Here is a 19,236-nt window from a genome sequence, read left to right as displayed (position 1 = left end):
AGGCTGCAGAGAAAAAATTTAAATGGAGTTATCTATATGGCGGGGGTGGGTAGAAAAAGCAGGCCAAGTTGGTGGCGTGAGGGGGGCGATCAGTTCAGTCAGAAAGGTTGGTCAGAGGCAAAGATTTTTTTCCTACCAAATCCCCCAAATATTTGTTTTGGGCTCCTGCCCACCCAGATAAATCAAGCTAACAGATTAGGAAGTGCATAAAATTGTATTCTTAGATAATGATATCCAGAGAGGTAATAAATATTCCCTCTGCTCTGGTGGCCACTGGAGTTGGGGGAATCCTCCGTCTCTTTTTCCAAGCCTGTGAAGGGTCTCTTAGAATTAGCTCTCCGAAAGTGGGGAACCAGATAGAAACTGTGGAAAACTATGAGAAGTAGCTTTGTGAGGGCAATGGCACGCTCCCCCAGCACTGGGCAAAAATTGGAGGAAAAGATGGTGGAATTGCCCCTGCACGCTGCTCCTCCCCGTCATGGCACCCTCAATCTCGAGGGCCCCCTTCAGAGTCTGTCTTCTCTTATCTTGGACAAGCAGAGAAATGGTGCTTAGCAGAGGGTACCCTCGTCCCAAGCTCTGGAGAACCCCTTGTTTTATCTTCCGTTCCACTCCCCCAAACACACACATACACATCCATCTAACAGCGGGAAGGCAGCTCTGAACTGCAATCCGCTAAGTCCACGCATATGAAAAAAAAAAAAAAAAGCTAATGCACAGATTGCAGAGCAAACTTTGTAGGAAACTTCATACAAGCAGCAGCAAGATGCCCTCAGAGAAATAAAGTTCCCCAGTCCTTCCCCCGCTCCCCAGGCTCACTTTCGCTCCCCACCTTCTTTCTGAGCCAAATTTCTTCACTCCCCAGGTACATAACTCAGCACAGAAACTCCATTTTCCCCAAGCAGAAGCCCTCTGTTGGTGATTGGATTTCCCGCCTTCCCTCCCCAAGATTGGGAGTTGAGCTAAAAATGGAATGGCAAACAGAGACAGAGTTGTAACTGCTATGCTCCCCGGCCTGAGCAGATAGAGTGCTAACTACTTACATGGCAAGGGGATTTGTGACCTGTGGGGATCTCCTGGTGCTTGGAGAGAAGGACCTTGGAAGATTGCCGCTTTCACCCGGTCTTCTTTTAACTTAGCCATTGGAGAGAGAGATACAATGCGCTAGCAGGCATTCATGCGCCTTGCCTCTCCCATTACTCTGGGCAAGAAATCCCCAGCCCTTCAAAAGCAGTGGCATCGTATCTGGAGACCAGGGGCTGAGCAAAGCCTGGCTTGGGAGGGTCGGAGATGGGGGTGGGGGAGAGGTCAGAGGCGCTGCCGAATATAAAGGCGATGGGAGAGAAAATGCTGTGTCCTCCCCGTGAACCTGGGCTGCGTCCTCCCCCACCCCCCAGCCTTTCCCCTCTGCTCAACCCAACTCAACTTCGATAAAAGCTCTAACCCTCCGCTTCCCAATGAGGCTGTGGCAGCTTCGCATGGAGCAGCAGCCCCAGCGGGATACCCAGACTGCTGGAACAAGGAGCCTGGCTCAGGTCGGCCCTCCACGCCCGCACTCCACCCCACCCCGTCCCTCTCCCGCACCCTGATCCCATTCTGGGGTGGTCAGGCCCAAGGAAAGGAGCGCCCCCGGGAAAGAGGAGAGAATGGAGCCCACTGGAGGGAAGGCCAGAGGCCAAAATCTTCAAAAACTCAAACGAATGAGGGTTTAGTTTTGTTTCATTTGTCAAGAATTAGGGATTTCTGATGTTTCCCCTTGTCACACCAAGAGGCACTGAGAACAGCTAAGTGTGTATGCGTTAGACGGGAGGGAGTAACTGAACTCCCTAAAGAAGGCAAATAAAAGAACCATCCCAATCCTCGCCTGCTGCTTTTCTGGGCGAGAGTGTCCTTTCGGCAAGTTCAGGGAGAAGCTTGAGAAAGAAAAGATAGTCATTTTCCTCCTCGCTTTCATCTCTTCCACTTTAGGGAAGAGAAGAGAATAAATTCCTCTAAAACCAAAGGAGAAAAGTTAGAAAAGACTATAGATCCTAAGTTCCTTTTCTTTTTTTTTTTTTTTCCCTCTTCCTCCATATAAACTTCCTTACTGGGTTGCAAAAGACACCTAAGTCCAACCCTCAGTCCTTCCTTCCCTTCTCCCAACCACTGTTAGACCCCCTTTTCCTGCCCCAAAGTCAATTGCCTCAAGATGCTAGGAGCTACAGTCAGATTTGGCCCCTAATTCACTTGATTACATGAAATAACTCCAGATAATTGTTGGCCCTGCTCGCTTACACTGCAGGCAGCATGTTTTGCTATCTCCAGGGCACCACTGAGGGAGAAGAAAGTAGACCTACAGGACCAAATGATATCACACACACACGCACCCCACTCCAGCCAGCACCTTTCCTGTTGAGAGGAAATAAATCCAAAGCACACCGAACAACAGATTTTTACAACTGGTCCCATTGTTACCTTTCCCTCCAGAATTTGGGGAGAGGGGATAGGGGTATCCCCAGCTACAAATCCTGGATCTCTTTGCCCTCCCTCTTCAACTTCTGGTGCCTTCTATTCTGAAATTTAGATAAATTGTCTGAGAAGCCCACCGAGCCCCCACTCCCACTTCTTCCAACAAGCAAGCAAAAATTTGAGCAGGCCCCGCTTAGGGCCTGGTCTTGAGGATCAGGATGATTTGGGAGCCTTTGGCTTAAATTAATTATTCAGGTAATCCGGGCCAGTTTTTGTTGCTACTGTTTCTCTCTCTCTCTCTCTTTTTTTAATCCCCAAGGAAACAAATTAAATTTTTTTTTCTTTAAACAGTCAGACAGCCTGATTCCAGCTATTTCCAAGCCCTGCCAAGACCTGGGAGCTTATAGGAAGAGGGGTAGTCCCTGTGTCTTTTCTCAACACCTGGCAGATCCATGATAAAAGTTAGGGGAAAAAATAAAAGTTCTTCATTATCTCCAGGCATCAGGCTTTGAGGCCTACCCAAGCAAGGGGGCCTCCCACGCCTCTGGCCTCCACTTCACCCTTCTTTCCAAGTCTAAACAAACAGAGAAGCCACCCTGACGGGTCACTTTGCTGCTCCAGAGTCACCAACTCAAAATCTTCCTTCTTTCAAGAAGCACAGGCAGGTTGAGGGGGCATCTTCCTTAATCCTTCATTCCAAAAGAGTCCTAAAAGATGAAAAAAACTCTTCTCTTCCTCCCACTCCCTAAACTTGCCTTCTTGTCTGCAAATAAGGCAGGCCTACTCAGCAGAGAGAAAAGAGAAGAAGGGAGAGGGAAATCAACAAAAAGAAGACACTGTGCCTAACTATAGAAAAGTGAGACCCTCCCAGCTCCACTCTAAAGACCCCCAGGAGAGTCTGGCCTCTTGGCAGACTCAGGGAAGGGACGGGGGAAATCACCACTAATCTTCCCCATCCCCTTTTTTGAGGATCCCCTGTCCCAATCCCCTTGCTGGTGCACCTAAGGAGGTTGGAGAAGGAGTTGAGAGTTAAGATTTGTGTGTTTGCTTAGAGTAAACTTAGGCAACTATAGAGAAGGTGGGATGTTACCAGGCCAGAAGGAGGAGGGGGATAAAAAGAAACCATCAGACATTGACGTAAAACTAATTCACATCCACTGGTTTATTATTGATCACGGGGCATTTCACATCGACACTAAAATTCTTTATTGCAAGTTTTACAATAATCAAGTAAATTCAGTCCAAAAACACAATGACCACGATGGTGGGGTGGGGTGGGGGTTCTACCTATAGACTGCCTCTCTGAACTGAAAGTTCATTTTTATTTTCTTTTGGCTCCTCAAACTGCACAGCTCTGAGAGGCTCTTCAATGCATTTAGCTTTGTCTGCTGTCGTCCCCCTCTCCTCCCAGGCCCCCCCCCCAACAATAATACAAAAGAACTTCATAGCTTTGTTCTCCTTAAAATGACTTCCCCCTCACTAACCTCCCCTGGTGCATTTTCAATGCAAAAGGCCTAAGGAAAGAGGGGGGAAGGAGGAGGAGGAGAAGGATGAGAATTGGCTTAAAAATCTCTCTTTCCTTTTTTTTTCCTCATTTCCCCTGAAATTCACCCAAACCAGACCATCGCACCTTGCAATATATAATTTTTGCAGCTTTTTCCTTAAAAAATAAATAACCCCCCCAAAATGGCCTTAAAAAAACAAACAAACAAACAAACAAACCCCAGCAGGTACCATGCTAAGACAACATCACATGCTTAAAAGGGTCCTTAACAGTGGAAGGGAGAGAAGGGCAGAGGGCTTGTTTATCTGTTTTGTCAGTTTGGAATTGACAAGGTATAAGGTGGAAAGAAGAGAGAAAAGAACCAAAATATATATATATATTAAATTCTATAAATAAGAGTCAATTTGTGTGTGAGGGGAGGATGGGGGCATGGGGTGGGGGCAGGGTGTGAGTTATGTTTTATAACCTGGTAATGTCCTCTGCCCGTTGCTGCTCCGGCGGCGTGGCGCTCTGGGAGTGGTCTTCAGAAGTGCCCGGGGTGGCTGCCGAGAGGGTGCTGGGCGCAGCGCCGGCCGGGGGCGCTGACCTGACTTTGGTGTTGGGGAGTCGGTGGTCCTTCTTCCATTTCATGCGACGGTTTTGGAACCAGATTTTGATCTGCCTCTCAGAGAGGCACAGCGAGTGGGCGATCTCGATCCTTCTCCTTCGGGTCAGGTAGCGATTGTAATGAAACTCTTTCTCTAATTCCAGGACTTGCTGCCGGGTGTAGGCTGTCCTCGAGCGCTTGGGTTCCCCTCCGTTATAATTGGGGTTCACTGGGGGGGACGAGGAGGGGAAAAGCAAATAGTGGGGTTCAGAGGCAGCAGGCTCCCGCCCCCCCACCCTCACCCCATCCTCAGCTCTGTGGAACAGGAGGAGGGGGTGGTGGAAATAAAGTCATCAAGCTAAATGGGTTATAAAGAAGTTGAAGGAAGCTGGAGACTTTGTAGTGTAATAAGAGGGGAATCCTCATTGTAACGACACTGAATTATTTATGCGCCCTTAGAAAGCGAGCATAGTTTTCACACATACATAACAGATCGTAGCACATGGCTCGGACTGCCCAGAGTAGCTAAGCCATAAAATTTATGGGGGATGTAATTACCCATTCTCGCTCGTAAATCCAGTTCAATTGTGCTAACCCAGAGTCGCTCCTGGAGAGAGAGGGGGAAGGAGAGAAAGGAGGACGGGGCCGGAGGGGGCCGGGGAGGGTGGGGAGCGCTGGGGAAGTGGGGAGGGAGGGGGAGAGCAAAAAGCAAAGTTGCCTACCCGTGCTAACGTGGATTTTTTTCATCCATGGGTAGACTATGGGTTGCTTGCTGGCGGCGCTGGAGGGATGGTCAGGGGCTGGCTGGCTGCAGGCTGGCGGGGCTGGGGACGGGGAGGCGGAGGCGCCTGAGAGAGGCGCCGGCTCGCAGAGCGGCTGTGATTTCTCGGGGTGGTGGTGGCCCGCCTGGGCCGGCCCGTGGCCTCGCGAATTGCCCGGCCCCTGGAGACTGGTGCAGCTATACTGGCGCTCGGGGTAGCTAGGGCGCGGAGGCGGTGGTGGGTACAGCTCCTGGTGGTGATGCTGGAATCCCGATTCCCTGGTCCGGCCGTAATATTCCGGACTGTGTTCAGGGATGTAGCTATTTTGCGAATATTCTTCGCATGGAGGAAATTTCGGATCGATGTAGTTAGAGTCCATCAAATACGAGCTCATGATCATTAATTTCTGGAGTGGAAAATAATTTTTCTCGCTTTGTCGTTTTTCTGCTCCATAAAGCCCTCCTACTAGCTAGCGACCCTGTAAAGTTACTTTCACCATGTGACTCCGCCGGCCAATCACACGGAGCAACCCAGTCCCCGGATAAGGAACCGAATCGCTTTATTCAAAATGTATCCAATTTTTTTTGTGTGTGGTGGTGGTGGTGGTGGTGCTGGGGGTGGTGGGGGTGGTGATGGGGGGCTAGCAGGCGGGGACCAAGGTACCCCCACTGCGCACCCCGCCGACTGACAGCCCTCCCCTGCAAAAGGAGATGGGAAGCCCCCAGCTCCCTTCCAAAGCCTGGGCTTTGGGGGGCTTTCGGGAGGCTGTGGTTCAGCCCCCTCCCAGAGTCTCCCCGTGGGCCTCCGGTGGGCCCGATGGGCCTCGTCTCCTGAGTTTTTCCAGAGGTCTCCATTCATGGCGATCCTGTGTCGGTCTGTGTAGGTCACTGGGCAGCGCCCCTCTTTTGCAGGAAGAGGAAGTTGAATGAGGAGGACTGGAGTGGAGGTTGGATGGGGAGGGGCCCAGGCTGAGCCCAGGAGGCTGAAGAGCCTGGGATGCCCCCCATCCAAGGATACCAGAGTCCATCCCCCTTCCCCATACACACTCACCCAACCCTATGGCCACGGGGTCGGCGAGGCAGGGTCCCAGCTGGACCGGGCAGGTAGAGGCAGCGGGATGCAAATGATTCTGACGTCATTTCTGGAGGTCTGGGGGTTGAGCCCCCGCTGAAGAGAGACAGGAAGTGGTTGGCAAAAGCAGAGTTCAGAAGCCTTGTCCTCCTCCCCTGGTACCCACTGACCCTCCCTGCCCCAGCCGCAGAGCAGAGGAACTCTTCTACTGCTGGCTGCTGTTTCTACTCTCAATCCAACGGGCCTGTGGCTTTCTGACAACTACCTCTAAGGCTGGCTCCTTAAGGACGTGGGGCAAGGAGGAGAGAGATCTTCCAGAAGTCAGTGCCCGGAGATGGTGCCCAGCCAAGGCCCTGGAAGCTCTTCTTTCTTCATCTCCACAGAAGGCCGACCTAGTTAAGAGGGAGGCCTGTGCGGGTAGAGCCTGCTTCCGGCCAGGGATCGTATCCATGTAACACATATGTTTACATGTAAACACACATTCCCAGGGGCCAGCTCCAGGCTGCTTTCCAAAACCTGAGGGGTGAGCTCACCAAGGTGGGGGAGGCTGGGCAGGCCGTGGGGGTCTCCGGTCCATTCCTACCAGCTCCCCCTCTCTGCCACCCACCCACAGGGAATACCCTGATGGTGGGTGTCGGGGTCACGGAGAAGGGAGGGGGCAAGAAAGGGCTGCTTTTTCTGACACCCCCCCCCCAGCCAGGGGTGGCCACGTCATGCCACCAATTCCAATTAGCTGATCCCATAACTCAGAGTTGGGGGGAGGTAGCAGAAGGGAGAACCCAGGGAGGGAGCTGGGTCCCCTTGTTGTACTTGATAACAATTATAGTTTAAAATCATAGCTTGCCGGGGCTCGGCTATATTTTACTTGATAACAATAAAAGTGACACATAAAGTTAACTGTTTATGTTTTATTTATTAGACTAAATCTGCCAGCGGTGGTAGGAGCGCTTGCCTCGTCGCTACAGCTTTTATAGGGCTGTAAAACGTCATAAATCAGTCTCGCGGAATCGCCCGCACTCTTTGTGTCGGCGGCGGCGGCGCAGGGCTGGCGGCCGCTGGCTGCCTGCTCCCTCCTTTCCACGAAAAGTCGTAATGTGATTTTTTTCCCTCTGATTTTATTATTATGATCGCCGCCGTGATTAGTCAATCTACCTTTAATTCGCCGCCCTACGCTGCCTCCTCCCAGCCCAGCCTGGTTGACACTTGAATAAGTACCTTTTAAAACGGCATAACAACTATTTGAGGGTTTAATTAGAACATCTGCAATTAAGGGAATGAGGAGGGGAAAAGGAAAAAAAAAAAAAAAGCCCTCGTGAGAGGGAGACTGAAGGCGGGAGATTCCCCACCTGTCTTTCACCACCTTAGGGATGCGGGAGAGGGGGTCCCCACGTCAAAATTTAGGGCTCACCCTGAGGGCAGGAATGAGAACCGCCTGGGCCCCCTGGCCACTCTCTGTCCTCCAATGCTGAGTCTCTGCTCACCCCCGGCTCACCAGGAGCCAGTGCTTGGGGGCCCCTGGATACTCTGTCCCCAGGAGGACAATGCCCTGTGCCCCTACCACCAGGCGGTGGAGGGAACAGGAATTCTCTGGGGGTGCACCGTCTCTCAGAGAAGTGTCCCAAATTTCCCAGTGGGTCCCTGCCCATTCCCGTCTGGGACCGTCAGCCTGTGAGGACTGGCCAGTTTGGTTGAAAGAGGAATGTGAAACTGTGGGGAGGAGAGGCTGGGGTTCAGTTGATAGTGGTTTGGAGCCTAGGAGGGTGGCTTATTTGTTGTAATTGTTGGGGGTAGGGGTGGGTTAATTATAAGTTAGTGGGAAGAGGGCAAAGGGAAACCAATGCTGAATGCTGCTCTACACAGAGTCTGAACTGCAGCCCCAGACTGGCCCCAGGGAAAGCCAAAGCTCCCGAAGGCAGGTAGGGTTGGGGGGAGGGTTCTGAAGAAGATAGCCTTCCAGCCCCACCCCCAACCTCCCTTGAGGCCCGCACCTGGATCAGGCTGCCCCACCCAATCCTCACCCAGAATACTCTTTCTTTCCCAGGAAAGGTGAGGTCTCGGCCTGGCTTCTCTGCTCCCAGCCCTCACACTCATCTTCTACCTGCCCTGCCCCCCGCCCTTCCCCCAACCCTCTTTTCTTCCATCTCTTCACCTTCTTGGGCTTTTTAGGGAATTCCTCCCAAGGCGTCGCCCCTCCTCTGCCACCACTCCCCAGGATTCTAAGTTCCTGCAGGTGGGTCAAGGGAGCCAGAGCAGGAAACCCACTTTGGGCCAATACATATTAAGTAGATACAGAGAGTTCAGTGGCCTCTAGCTGAATGTCAAGTCTGTCTTTGGTTATTACACATAACAAATACATATGCATACATACTGTTAATACTTATTAATACATTAAATGCCTCCTTGTGCAGCCATAAATATGTGGGGTTCTCATCCCAGGTTTGCACATCTAACTTAACATGCACCTCCAGGAAGTGAAATCTGAGAGATTCCTCCAAATGGGCCCACATTCATCTACATCATTTGTCCAAAAGCCCTTTTGGGGTGCCTATACCTTAATAGCAAGGAAGTCGCCTATCACAAGGGAAAAATAGCAAGCCAGCTGGGCTCTACCACACACATACATGCAAACAATTTCACCTGGATATTATTACAAGCACAGAAATAAAATCCCTCTGGAGAGCTCGTGCACTTAGCATTGGCTTAATGGGGGGGGGGGCACTCAAGCAGCTCTTGCCTGTGATGAGTCCTAGTTTCTGGTCCTCTCTCCTTTTGTGCTTTGCCCTGCTGCTCTTGTCTTGCCAGCCCAAGGATCTCCATCCCCGCTTGCCCTCCACCTCTCTCTACCCCAATTTTATTTTATTTTTTATTTTTTCTGACCACCCTTTGCCAGCTTCCAAACGCTCTCTGAATGCCACCCTCCCCATCTCCTTTCTAAATCTCGATCTGGTTTCTCTTTCGGAAACACGTTTCAGTACAAAGCGCTTCCCTTCTGACACCGCTGAAGAAAAATATGTGTCCATTGTGTGCGAGGCCTTATTGTGCCCAGATTACCATACTGACCGTTGGATAACCCATATTCCTCCCCTCCCCAGTAACAAGCTGCCGGCTGGGGGACCTCGGCGGCTCCACACATTCTGTGCTGTATTAAAATCTCACCCCTCAGACTCCCTGGATTTTCCTAGGGAGAAAAATAAATGGGAGAACCAACTCAGGATTTGGAGGGCAAAGAGAAGGAAAATGAGGGTCATTCCTTTTCCCACTCTCGGAAGTGCAGGATTTTGTGTGGGTGTATGATGTGGTTTTGTTATTGTGCTAGAGATTAAAAAATCGCAACACCTCGCTTTCCTCTTCCTCAAATAAATGGACTATTAGATGGTACGCAATCAAGTAATTCCCTCCATTTTTATTTTTTCTCCAAGCATCCTGAAAACCCCAAAGTAAAGCAAGACTCTTATCTCATTTTTTTGCGGCGTATGTATGTCTATATGTGTGTTTTTGTCCCTTTCTAACGCCAGCAGGCAGAGGTAATGTATGCAAAAGGATATGCAAATGCTTAATTGATTTTTTCTTAAATCTCTTGTCAGTAAAAGTAATGAATTGGTCTAAAATGATTTTAATAACCTGGACGTGTCACCAGAAAATACTAAACCTTTTTTTTCCTCCTGGAATCGCTTATAGTCTCAAAAAAAAAAAAAAAAGCAATCATGGAATGTTAATTTGCCCCCCTTTAAAATATTAAAGATGAATTTCTCTTGTTTGTTCGGAGACCATAGGCAAGGTCCTCTCGTGGATTTCCCCCTCCTTGCCTTGCCTTCCTTGGAATTCAATTTTCCTCAAATCTCGTTTAAAGTGGCTTTTTAAAAAGTGGCCGCATTTTAATATTGGTTAGACAGAGTGACCTGCATTTCACCTCGGGTGTTTGACTTGTTCCAATAGGTCACTGCCATGGGGTTATTGATGGGGAAACTCCATTGAAATTTGTCTCTTCGCAAATGGCCTTTAGATCTTCCAGCGAGTTCAATAACTAGTTATAATGTGGAAGGGGAAAAATGAAGGCCCTGGGCTAACGAATTTGATGTTTCATTTTTATGCTGGAAAATTGTTAGTTAGGGATTGGGTTCCTCACCCCCTTTCTTGGTCATCCTGGCCTCACTCACCCCCACTCTCATCCAAGGCTGCTGGATTATATCCCCTTTAAAACTTGAGCTAGGGTGTCCCTTTCTGCTCTTGATGCAAGCTTTAATTCTTTTTATTATTAATCTTGTTGTTGTTACTGCTAAAAATTCTGACTTAAGGCTGGAGGAAGCTTGCACTGCTGGAGATTTGTAACCTTAACTTTCCTGTTAAGGGGGGAAAGGACTTTTACTTTTAAAGGAGGTGAAATGTAGTTTTGAAAGTTCTAGGAATTAGGCTGGCTCTGGAGTAGCTTATGGTGGGCTCCCTGGCCTGTGCTTCCAGAATTAATGAAATGATAGGAGGCTGGGAACCCTCTGGGGGCTTGACGAGGGCATCTCAAAATGGCCCAATCTCTTCTTGGCCTCTGAGCTGCCACGGAACCATGGGATCAGGCATCAAGAACCAAGAAAGGCAGAAACTGGGAAAGACTAAGGAAAGAGGGAGAATTCTATGGAGTAGGCAAGAAAATCTTGGGTGTCTCTCCTCCAGGGTCAGAGAACAGAATTCCTGGGGACTTGGAACTGCTTTCTTCATGAGAAGGGCACTCCAGGAAAGCCCACCACCCAGAGACAGTGCATTTTAGTGAGCTGGAAAGAACAGAGGAAAATAATGGGGGTGGGGGAGTGATGGAGATTTTTTATAAGATTCCCTTGTTTTCTGGAGTCCTCAAGGAGTCAGAGAGGAAAGGGCAGGGGAAGGGAAGGAAGGTCTTTATTTTATTCTCCCCAACCACAACCAAGTTGGGGCCCCCTTGACTATCCAGAAAAACCTCTGTGAGAAAGGACTGTGGAGAGCTTGGTCTCTCTGGACTGACCCAGCCATACAAGATCATTACCATTATTAACCTCTATAATAACAAGAGCATCATTCCCTCACTAAACAGAGCTCCCAATGTGCTTCATTTTCCTCTCCCAGGAACTGTCCCTTCTCCTTCCCTGCCCAAAGGGGCCCAGTTTGTTTAGCCCCGAGTTTCTCCTTTAATAAAGCCCACTTGCCCCCTACTTTCCCAGCCTTGGCCCACAGATGGGAGTCATTCCAAAGGTTGCCTTGACTTCTGAGTTGGGGCAATCAAGGCCCAGGTCACTTATGCAAGCGCCTGAAACTGGGGTCCAACCCCTTCCATCCCCTCAAACCCAGAGGCAGCATCTTGGTTCCCCCTGGGCTCCCAGACAAACTTCCCTAGACACATCCCTGACACCACTGGACAATGGGGAGCAACCTTTAACCCCGCACCACAGCTCCATAAAAATGGGGGGCCCCGGAAAGGGGCCATCGGTAGCTTCTGGATCTGGCTTGGGAGAAGACACGCAGCCTGTTCTTCCCAGCCACGCGGGAATCCATTGCGATCCGCTCTAAACTTGCCCGCAGCCCCTCCGCGCTCCGGCCCGGCGGGCGGGCCCCCATCCCCGGGCCGCTCGCCCGCCTCGGCGCGCACCTTGGCCGCCTCCTCCGAACCCTGGACCCCCAGCCTCGGGCCTCGCCCTCGCCCCGGTTTAATTACGTGATTGATTTTCGCTTTGGTCGCGTCGGGACGCCTCTGCCTCCGACTGTTTAAATCTTTCGGCTCTCTTTTTGTGTTTCCGAGTCCTCCTGACGGGCCGTGATTTAGAGACTGCCCCTCGGGTGGCCTGGGTCCGGTCCGGGCTGCTGCCTCGCCCTACACTCCAACGAAATGGTCCTCCCACGGTTCTCGGCGCGCAGCCCGGGCTGCAGCCGCCCCACGCCGCCGGGCTCTGCCACTCGGGCCCTGCCCATTCGCCTTCCTGAATTATTTTGTGCTCCATTATCCTCTGATAGAAAAATGTTCCGTGTTTGAGTTATCACTCCACGCCTGGGCCCGGAGCTGCGCTGCTCCGCGTTTTTGTGTTTTCTCTTCACCCGAATATGGCGTGTATTAGAAGGTCTGGATGGGGACCCGAGGCAGAACCACGCCGGGCTCCAGGTTCGGCGAGGAGCTCCAGCCGCTTTCCCCAAAGAGCCGCCCCACGCCGGAGGGCCACAAGCGCCAGGACCAACAAAATCGTCCACAACTTTCAGCCCCTGAGCGCCAGCGGGACCGCAGGGCGGGCGGCCCCCCAGCCCGCAGCCGGCCGCGGACTCTGCCTTTGCCTCCCGGCCCCAGACAGAGGCCCTTCGGCCTGGCAGCCCCAGCGCTCTGGGCTGCGGGCACCTGCGTCCGACAACACGCGGGTCAGCGGCCCCTGCGCCGGAGGTACTGAAGGTGAGGTGAAGGACGGGGAAGAGGGAAGGAACTTTCATTTAGAAGAAGTGTGGATTTGGGGAGGGGAGGGGATGGGTGAGCCATGGAATAAAGAAAAGGAGCCCCTGAGCCCGCCGTGGCTGACCTCTTTCCCGTCTCTCTCCCTCCGGAAGAAAACACTCTCTTTCCTCCCCAAGCCGCTGGTTTTCCGCTCTCTCATCTATTTACAACTAATAAACATTCCTCTGATTATTCTCCCACGTCCTGTTTATTCTTTGATCCCTTCCAACGAGGCAAGCAAAAGTTACTATTAGCAGTATTTTCTGATATTTTCCCCCTCGGGGAGAGGAGGGACTTGGGATGTCTTCCTCATTGGGGAAGAAGTTCAGTGAAACTTGAGTTGGTCACAACCTTCTCCCTGTCCTCGGACCTACAGCACCCTAACCCCTGCTCCCCCAACCCCCTTCCCCCCCCACCCCCACGCAGCAATGTTGCCGGGTAAATAAGAGTCCGCCTGCCTGGCTATTAGGATTCTGGAGACGTTGGCATCTGTAGCAATCATTAGTCAAAGCCGCGGAAGCCAAAGGAGCCGAGGAGTTGGACAGAAAAAATCTTGGAAATGATATACAGGAGCGGCGGAGGCATCAATCCCGGCCGATAAGAGCGTGGCTGCAGGGAGCGCTGCGGCCGCTTAATTGGGCCCTGGGTACCAAGAACAACCGGGGAGGGGACACCTAGGGGTCGGGCGGTGACCCTGGCACCATTTGGGCACCCTCCAAAAAAAACGGTCGAGGACTTAATCACCCCTTTCCCCCAAATCCAAAGGTCCAGTTGGGGTTGGGGAGGACTCTCACGCCCCGGTCAGTCTCTTTACCCTGAGAGCCAAGAGGAGCCAAGAGGAGCCGGGTTGAAGGGTTCTCCCCTTCTTCTCTTCCCTTCTCCTTAGTGGCTGTCTTGAGAGGTAGTGCAGGATGGGGAGACTGGCGGGGAATTTAGGGCACAGGGACAGCCTGGAGAGAGAGGCTATGGTCCCTACAGTGGCTTTTCCAGGGGGCAGAGGACTCAGTTGCACTAGATTTGGAGATAGCATTAGAGATAGCAACAGAATCACTCACTTTAATAAGCAAAACATCCAAAAGGTATTTGTTCTCCATGCCCATTTGCCTGATGTCTCTATTGATCACAGAGATAGACAGAGAGATGCAGTGGTTTAAATCCTTTCAGAGGGAGATCTATGCCCCTACATATAGATATACGTATCATGGAACCATCTCTAAACATATGCTTAAATGTTTAAGTTTGCAGCAAAACTGCAAAGACCATAAAGATCTCCAAATATGTAGCTTCAATATGTAGCTATTTTACGCATTGAGGCCCTTGCATAAATCTAGATAAAATTTTCAAAATAGAGATTGAGCAACACACACATAGTTCTTTCCAATAGGGGGGAAAAAACCCAAATATTCATCTAGATGTTTAGCAAGAGCTGTACCAATACATCCCAGCGTATACATCCAACCACTACTGAAAGATTGGTAATGCACACACAGGAATTCGGCAGAGGACTGGTATGTTCACTGTGGATCTATAAATCTAAAGATCTATACACCTGCATTTAAATGTGGAGTAGAGAGTGAAATAAAACATACATCCTGTTATATAGACATAGATAGACCTATAAATACATTTTCACAAGGGTAGCTATTGGACTGCTCATGGACTGCTCAGCTCTCTATAACGATAGGTATATATGCATTGAGTCCTAGGAATGAAGGAGATTTTCTAATGCTTGTGGGCTTGGGGTGTTCCAGTCCAGACTTTTCTGGGGAACAAATGAGGGTAAACTAGAGCCTGCATAAGGTCTAAGAGGCCCACGAACACATATAATCTGTGGCCTCATTTCCAGCATATGGGGGCATTTCTCCAGCGATAGATAAGAGCCCTGATCCCTAGGCCTGAAAGCGTCCCTAATAGAGATGAAGGTAGAGAGCTCTTTACTTCCATTCCCTTCATCTCCTTAGCCCACGGCTGGGGATGGAGGGACCGGTGAGAGGTTGGGGTGTCTTTGGGGAAAGGCTCATTAACATTACAAAATGGAGCTATTCAGGTAAAATAGGCTGTGGGCTTTCGGGCACACACACACACACACACACACACACACACACACACACACCCCTGCACCCATCTTTAATTACATAAAACCCGGTCACTGTAGAGAGCTTCCTCCATTCATTCAGTTCTAGATAGGTTCTTCTATATGCCTCACTCCCAATATCTCTTCTCAAGAGTTTTCTATATACCTGAAGTCCCACCTTCCAAAGAAAGGGTTTGGGGCTCAGGAAAGGGGTCACAGGAGAATAGCAGACCCAGAAGTTATGGTAGAGTCCCCAGGAGTCACAGTACTATCATCAGGCTCAGAAGCTGATTGCCTCTATGTTAGTTCTTTTTAAATTGAGGGGTTGGGGGGAACCAAGGTCTGTGTGGACAAAAAGAAAAACGAAAGGTTGCATGGTTTTTAAACTTTGAGGGGGAAGAAATCACCAAGGAGCCCTTTTCTTATTGGAGGCATCGGATTTAGAAAGCTCTGGACTTCTTTATTTTTCTCCTTTGGTTTACTGGGGAAAGGGAGGTAAGGAGGGGCCCCAGGTGGGCTTGGGGAAGTGCAATCCAATTTAGCTGGCCAGCTTGGGGGAGAGTGATTTTCAAAGCAAAACCTCAGATGCTACTTCCTGAGAAGTCACCAGATCAAAACAGCCTCCTCTAGGCTTTTATGACCCCATCTCTACTCCCAACAGGAAAAGCACCCTCAATAAAACCTCAGCCCACGCCCCCATCCTCCACCCAGAGGACAGGGAGAGACACAATCTAAAATGAGGGACCTGACCCTTACTCCCTTCATTCACACCACACACCACACACACCACACACACACACACACACACACACACACACACACACACACACACTGGATTTTCCAAAAAGTTGACTTTTTAAAGAAATATTTACTAGATGAAAATTTTCCCCACTGAACAAAGAAGCAGCCCTGAGTTTGAGTTTGAGTCTACAATAGCAAGTAAAGGGAGGATTTGATCAGATAAGGGGTCTGGTCTTGTAGTCCCACATTGTCTCCCAACCCCCCCCCCCCACCCAACAGACCAACAGGACACTAAAGGTCATCAAGAGCCTGGGTGCCACCATCTGTGGGGCTGCTCCAGGGTCTTGGTTTTCCAGGGAGGCAGAAGAGAGGAAATTTAACAGTTCCCCCGGGGATTGAGGGGGCAGGGGTGGGCTGGGGAAGAGAAATGGTCTCCAGTTTGAACCCATGGGAAAAATGGGGCAGGACAATGAATGGGAAGTTAGCTCAAGTCAGCTGGTTTACCGTATCCTGCCAGGGATTCTCTTTCATACCATACTTGAACACATATATATACTTCTGTGTGTTCCGGTGTGGTGTTCTAGTTCAGGGGGCTGGGAGATATAGGGAACTTTCAAGGGCAGAACCCGGCCTGCCCTACCTCTCTGAGAACTGTATGACACCTGCAGTCCTGAAGGAATACCAAGTAGCTGAGCCCACATAGTCCACCCAGGCCATGTGGGGCTGCAGATCATGGTGGAACTTTCTCTGTATGTGTGTCAGGTGTAGAGAAAAAGCTGCCTTCCTGCATAAGTCTCCTATTCAACTTCTCATTGTAGATCTTAAGGCCTGGTCATCAGAGGCTGAACAAGTCCTGGATTGCCTTGCTCAACTATCTCAAGTCCCGAATTGCATCCCACCCACCCACCCCCATTACACACACACATACACACACACACAGAGTGAATCCTCCTGGGTATTCCTGTTTTCCTTTTGCCCCTCCGTGACCCTTAGGAATGGCAGAAGAAGATGGATCCCAGGGTTCTGTAGAACTCAAGGACAAAGAGATCTCAATCACCCCAATGCCTCAGTCTAGACAACTTGAGCTTCTAGAGCCCCATCAAAGCAGCCAAGGGATTATGCAGACACACTCTTCTGGGTTACAAGGGTCCAATAAAAGGGAATGTGATTTTCTTGGCCCTCCAGCAGTTTAGGAAGTTCCTTCCTTAAATTGAACTAATCCAGAAAGCCTTAGCTTGGGGATCTTAAATCTGGATTGTCTCTTTTCTCCATCTCAAAGAGCTCCAGGGTCTCCATTCCCATGAGCAGGAGGTTCAGAGTAATTCATGCACCCCCAGCAAAAGAAAACAGAGAACTGAAGTCTAGGATCCTGATGTTTCAGTTCAAGAACTCAGCCCAAAGACTTGGTACACAGAAAGGGAGAGTCAAAGAGACAGATAAAATCCACATGGATATTAGAGGGAATTGAGGCAATACCATCTCTCTTCCCAGTGCCTGTTTGGACAGCAACAAGCCTCCATCTTTCTTTTTCTACCCTTCATGAGATCTAGAAACTCCAATGTGAGAAACTCACACTGGAGGTGAAGGTTGATCTCAAAGACTACCTCACCACCTACCAGAGAAAAATAAATGCGTGTGCTTTAATTCTAACAGATGAAAGAGGTGAGTGGTGCAGTATGGTTGAAGTTGACTTAGAAAGTGGGGGCTCTCTGGTTTCTGAGAGGAGCTGCCCTTCCTCTGACTTCTCATTCCAAACCTTCCATCTGTCCTATGCATTGTCCCAAAATCAGGCCCACCCAGAAGACCAATGAGCATGCTGTCAAAGCCCAGTTCATATTGGCTTATTCTTTCCACCCCTGCACCCTTGATGCCCCTAAAGAGACTTTAGAGGTCTGGGTGGTACAGTCCATCAGAGCTCTTGCCCTTCAGTCAGCTCAAGAAGGTAGAAGAGCAAGAGGAGAAGGGGAGGGAAGGGGAACTCAACCTTAAAATCAACCATGGAACAAAGCCCTGGAGACCAGAGGGTACTGGAGGGAGCAATGTCTGGGTCTGGACCCATGCACAAGTGGATTGGCTCAGGGCCCAGCCCAGGTGTTCAGGAAACACAGCACTTCTGTCCTACGTGCACAGCTTCTGTGCCATCAGGTGCTCTTGCTCAGAAATAGTTTCCCACCCGCTGCTTGTTCTGACTTGACCCATGTAAACACAAACACAGGAAGCCACACCTTTGGTGGTTGTGTCCTTTAATAGCTACTGGCCAGAACACAGGATCATCACTTAGTTGTTTATTATTATTATTTAGAATGCAAAGGAAAGGGACTTAAATTCATCAACTCTTTATAATATATCAGGGGAGGGTCCTGATTTTCTGTGCTCACTCTTTTTTCCAAATCCCTTTTTAAGAAAAGATTTTATTTATTTATGTGTCAGAGAGAGAGAGAGAGAGAGCACAAACAGGTGGAGTGGCAGGCAGAAGGAGAAGCAGGATCCCTGCTGAGAAAGGGGCCCAATGCAGGACTCGATCCCAGGACCCTGGGATCATGACCTGATCCTGGGATCACTACCTGAGCCAAGGCAGACTCTTAACTGACAGAGCCACCCAGGCATCCCTCCAAAACACTTTTTCAACTGTCTCAAAGTTATTCAACAAGCTAGAGGTACCAAACACAACTTTCAATCCACTTCTGCTCCCTTCCCCCACATCAGAGGTCATTTGACAAAGCAAATGGTTCTGGGGCACTTCCAGAGAGATAAATTTTAAAAAAAGTTCTACTCGCCCCCACCTGTCCCCAGGAGGGTCAGAAGAGAATGGAAACTGGTACAAGGTAAGTGTTTAGGGGATAATCGCCATCAGAATTTGAATTCAGAACTGGATTTCATATCCACACCTACTGTACACCCTGATCGAGAGTCCACGTCTATAAAGCCCAGTGAATTGGATAGGATCTCACCGGAGAAAATGGGAATGATCCAGAGGACACTCCCACAACTTCAGATCCCTGTACAACTGAGACTGACCTCGAGGCCAAGGCACATGGTTAGAACTACAGGATGCAAGCCAAAGAGTCCCTAGAACTAGTTCAGGGACAAAGGGAGGGGCTAGAATATTCTCACCATCGCTGTTTCCATTCCTACCTGAGATAGGGCAGATCCAGGAGCTAAAGAGGACGATTAGGGAGGGATGGAGGAAGAGGAATGGAGGGGAAGGGCGAGACAGAGACCCAAGTACTTTTTGGCTGATTGGTTGGTGGGGGCCATGTGACCCTGCTTAGCGCATTTCTGATTGGTTGTTTGACCTTTTCCAGGGTTAAAGACCTAGGAACAAAATTAAAAGCTTCCCGGGTTGACTGGGGCACCTTGGCACTTGATGGATCACCCACCTCCCGCTCCAGGAAGACCCCAAAATCAAGTACGGGGTGGGGGCAGGGTGGAAAAAGCAAGAATCTCAGGCCCAATTTATATTTGTCTTTCTTCTATCTATATTTGTCTTTATGTATTTGTTCTACAAAATAGCAAAAAACTGGCCCAGACAGATTGAGAGGAAGGAAGATCTAGTATTGCTGGGGCAGGAAGAGGGAGTGATATTTAAATGGAACTTTTGAGCCTAAGGAACAG

The 19,236-nt window shown here is 49.9% G+C and overlaps 1 protein-coding gene across 6 annotated transcripts in view; it reads right to left on the bottom strand.

Annotated features, from left to right (window-relative positions):
• Positions 1 to 3,576: 3,576 nt before the first annotated feature.
• HOXC4 (homeobox C4) overlaps positions 3,577 to 19,236 on the bottom strand; it is a 60,561-nt gene continuing 44,901 nt past the window's right edge. For 2 of the 6 annotated variants that reach the window (XM_032348432.1, XM_032348431.1), the window contains exons 2-4: positions 6,636 to 6,762; positions 5,261 to 6,466; positions 3,577 to 4,767 (exon numbers count right to left, since the gene is read on the bottom strand). In XM_032348432.1, the coding sequence (XP_032204323.1) occupies positions 4,412 to 4,767; positions 5,261 to 5,699 (795 nt within the window). In that variant the 5' untranslated portion in view covers positions 5,700 to 6,466; positions 6,636 to 6,762 and the 3' untranslated portion in view covers positions 3,577 to 4,411. Of the gene's footprint in view, positions 4,768 to 5,260; positions 6,467 to 6,635; positions 10,048 to 12,047; positions 14,838 to 19,236 lie in introns of those variants that run through there. The other 4 variants (XM_032348430.1, XM_032348433.1, XM_032348429.1 and 1 more) reach the window with 4 other exon arrangements.

Source organism: Mustela erminea, chromosome 6 (genome assembly GCF_009829155.1).
Source record: "Mustela erminea isolate mMusErm1 chromosome 6, mMusErm1.Pri, whole genome shotgun sequence".
NCBI lineage: Eukaryota > Metazoa > Chordata > Mammalia > Carnivora > Mustelidae > Mustela > Mustela erminea.
Note: the sequence above shows the minus strand (reverse complement) of the source record. Positions and strands in the feature narration are given on the sequence as shown.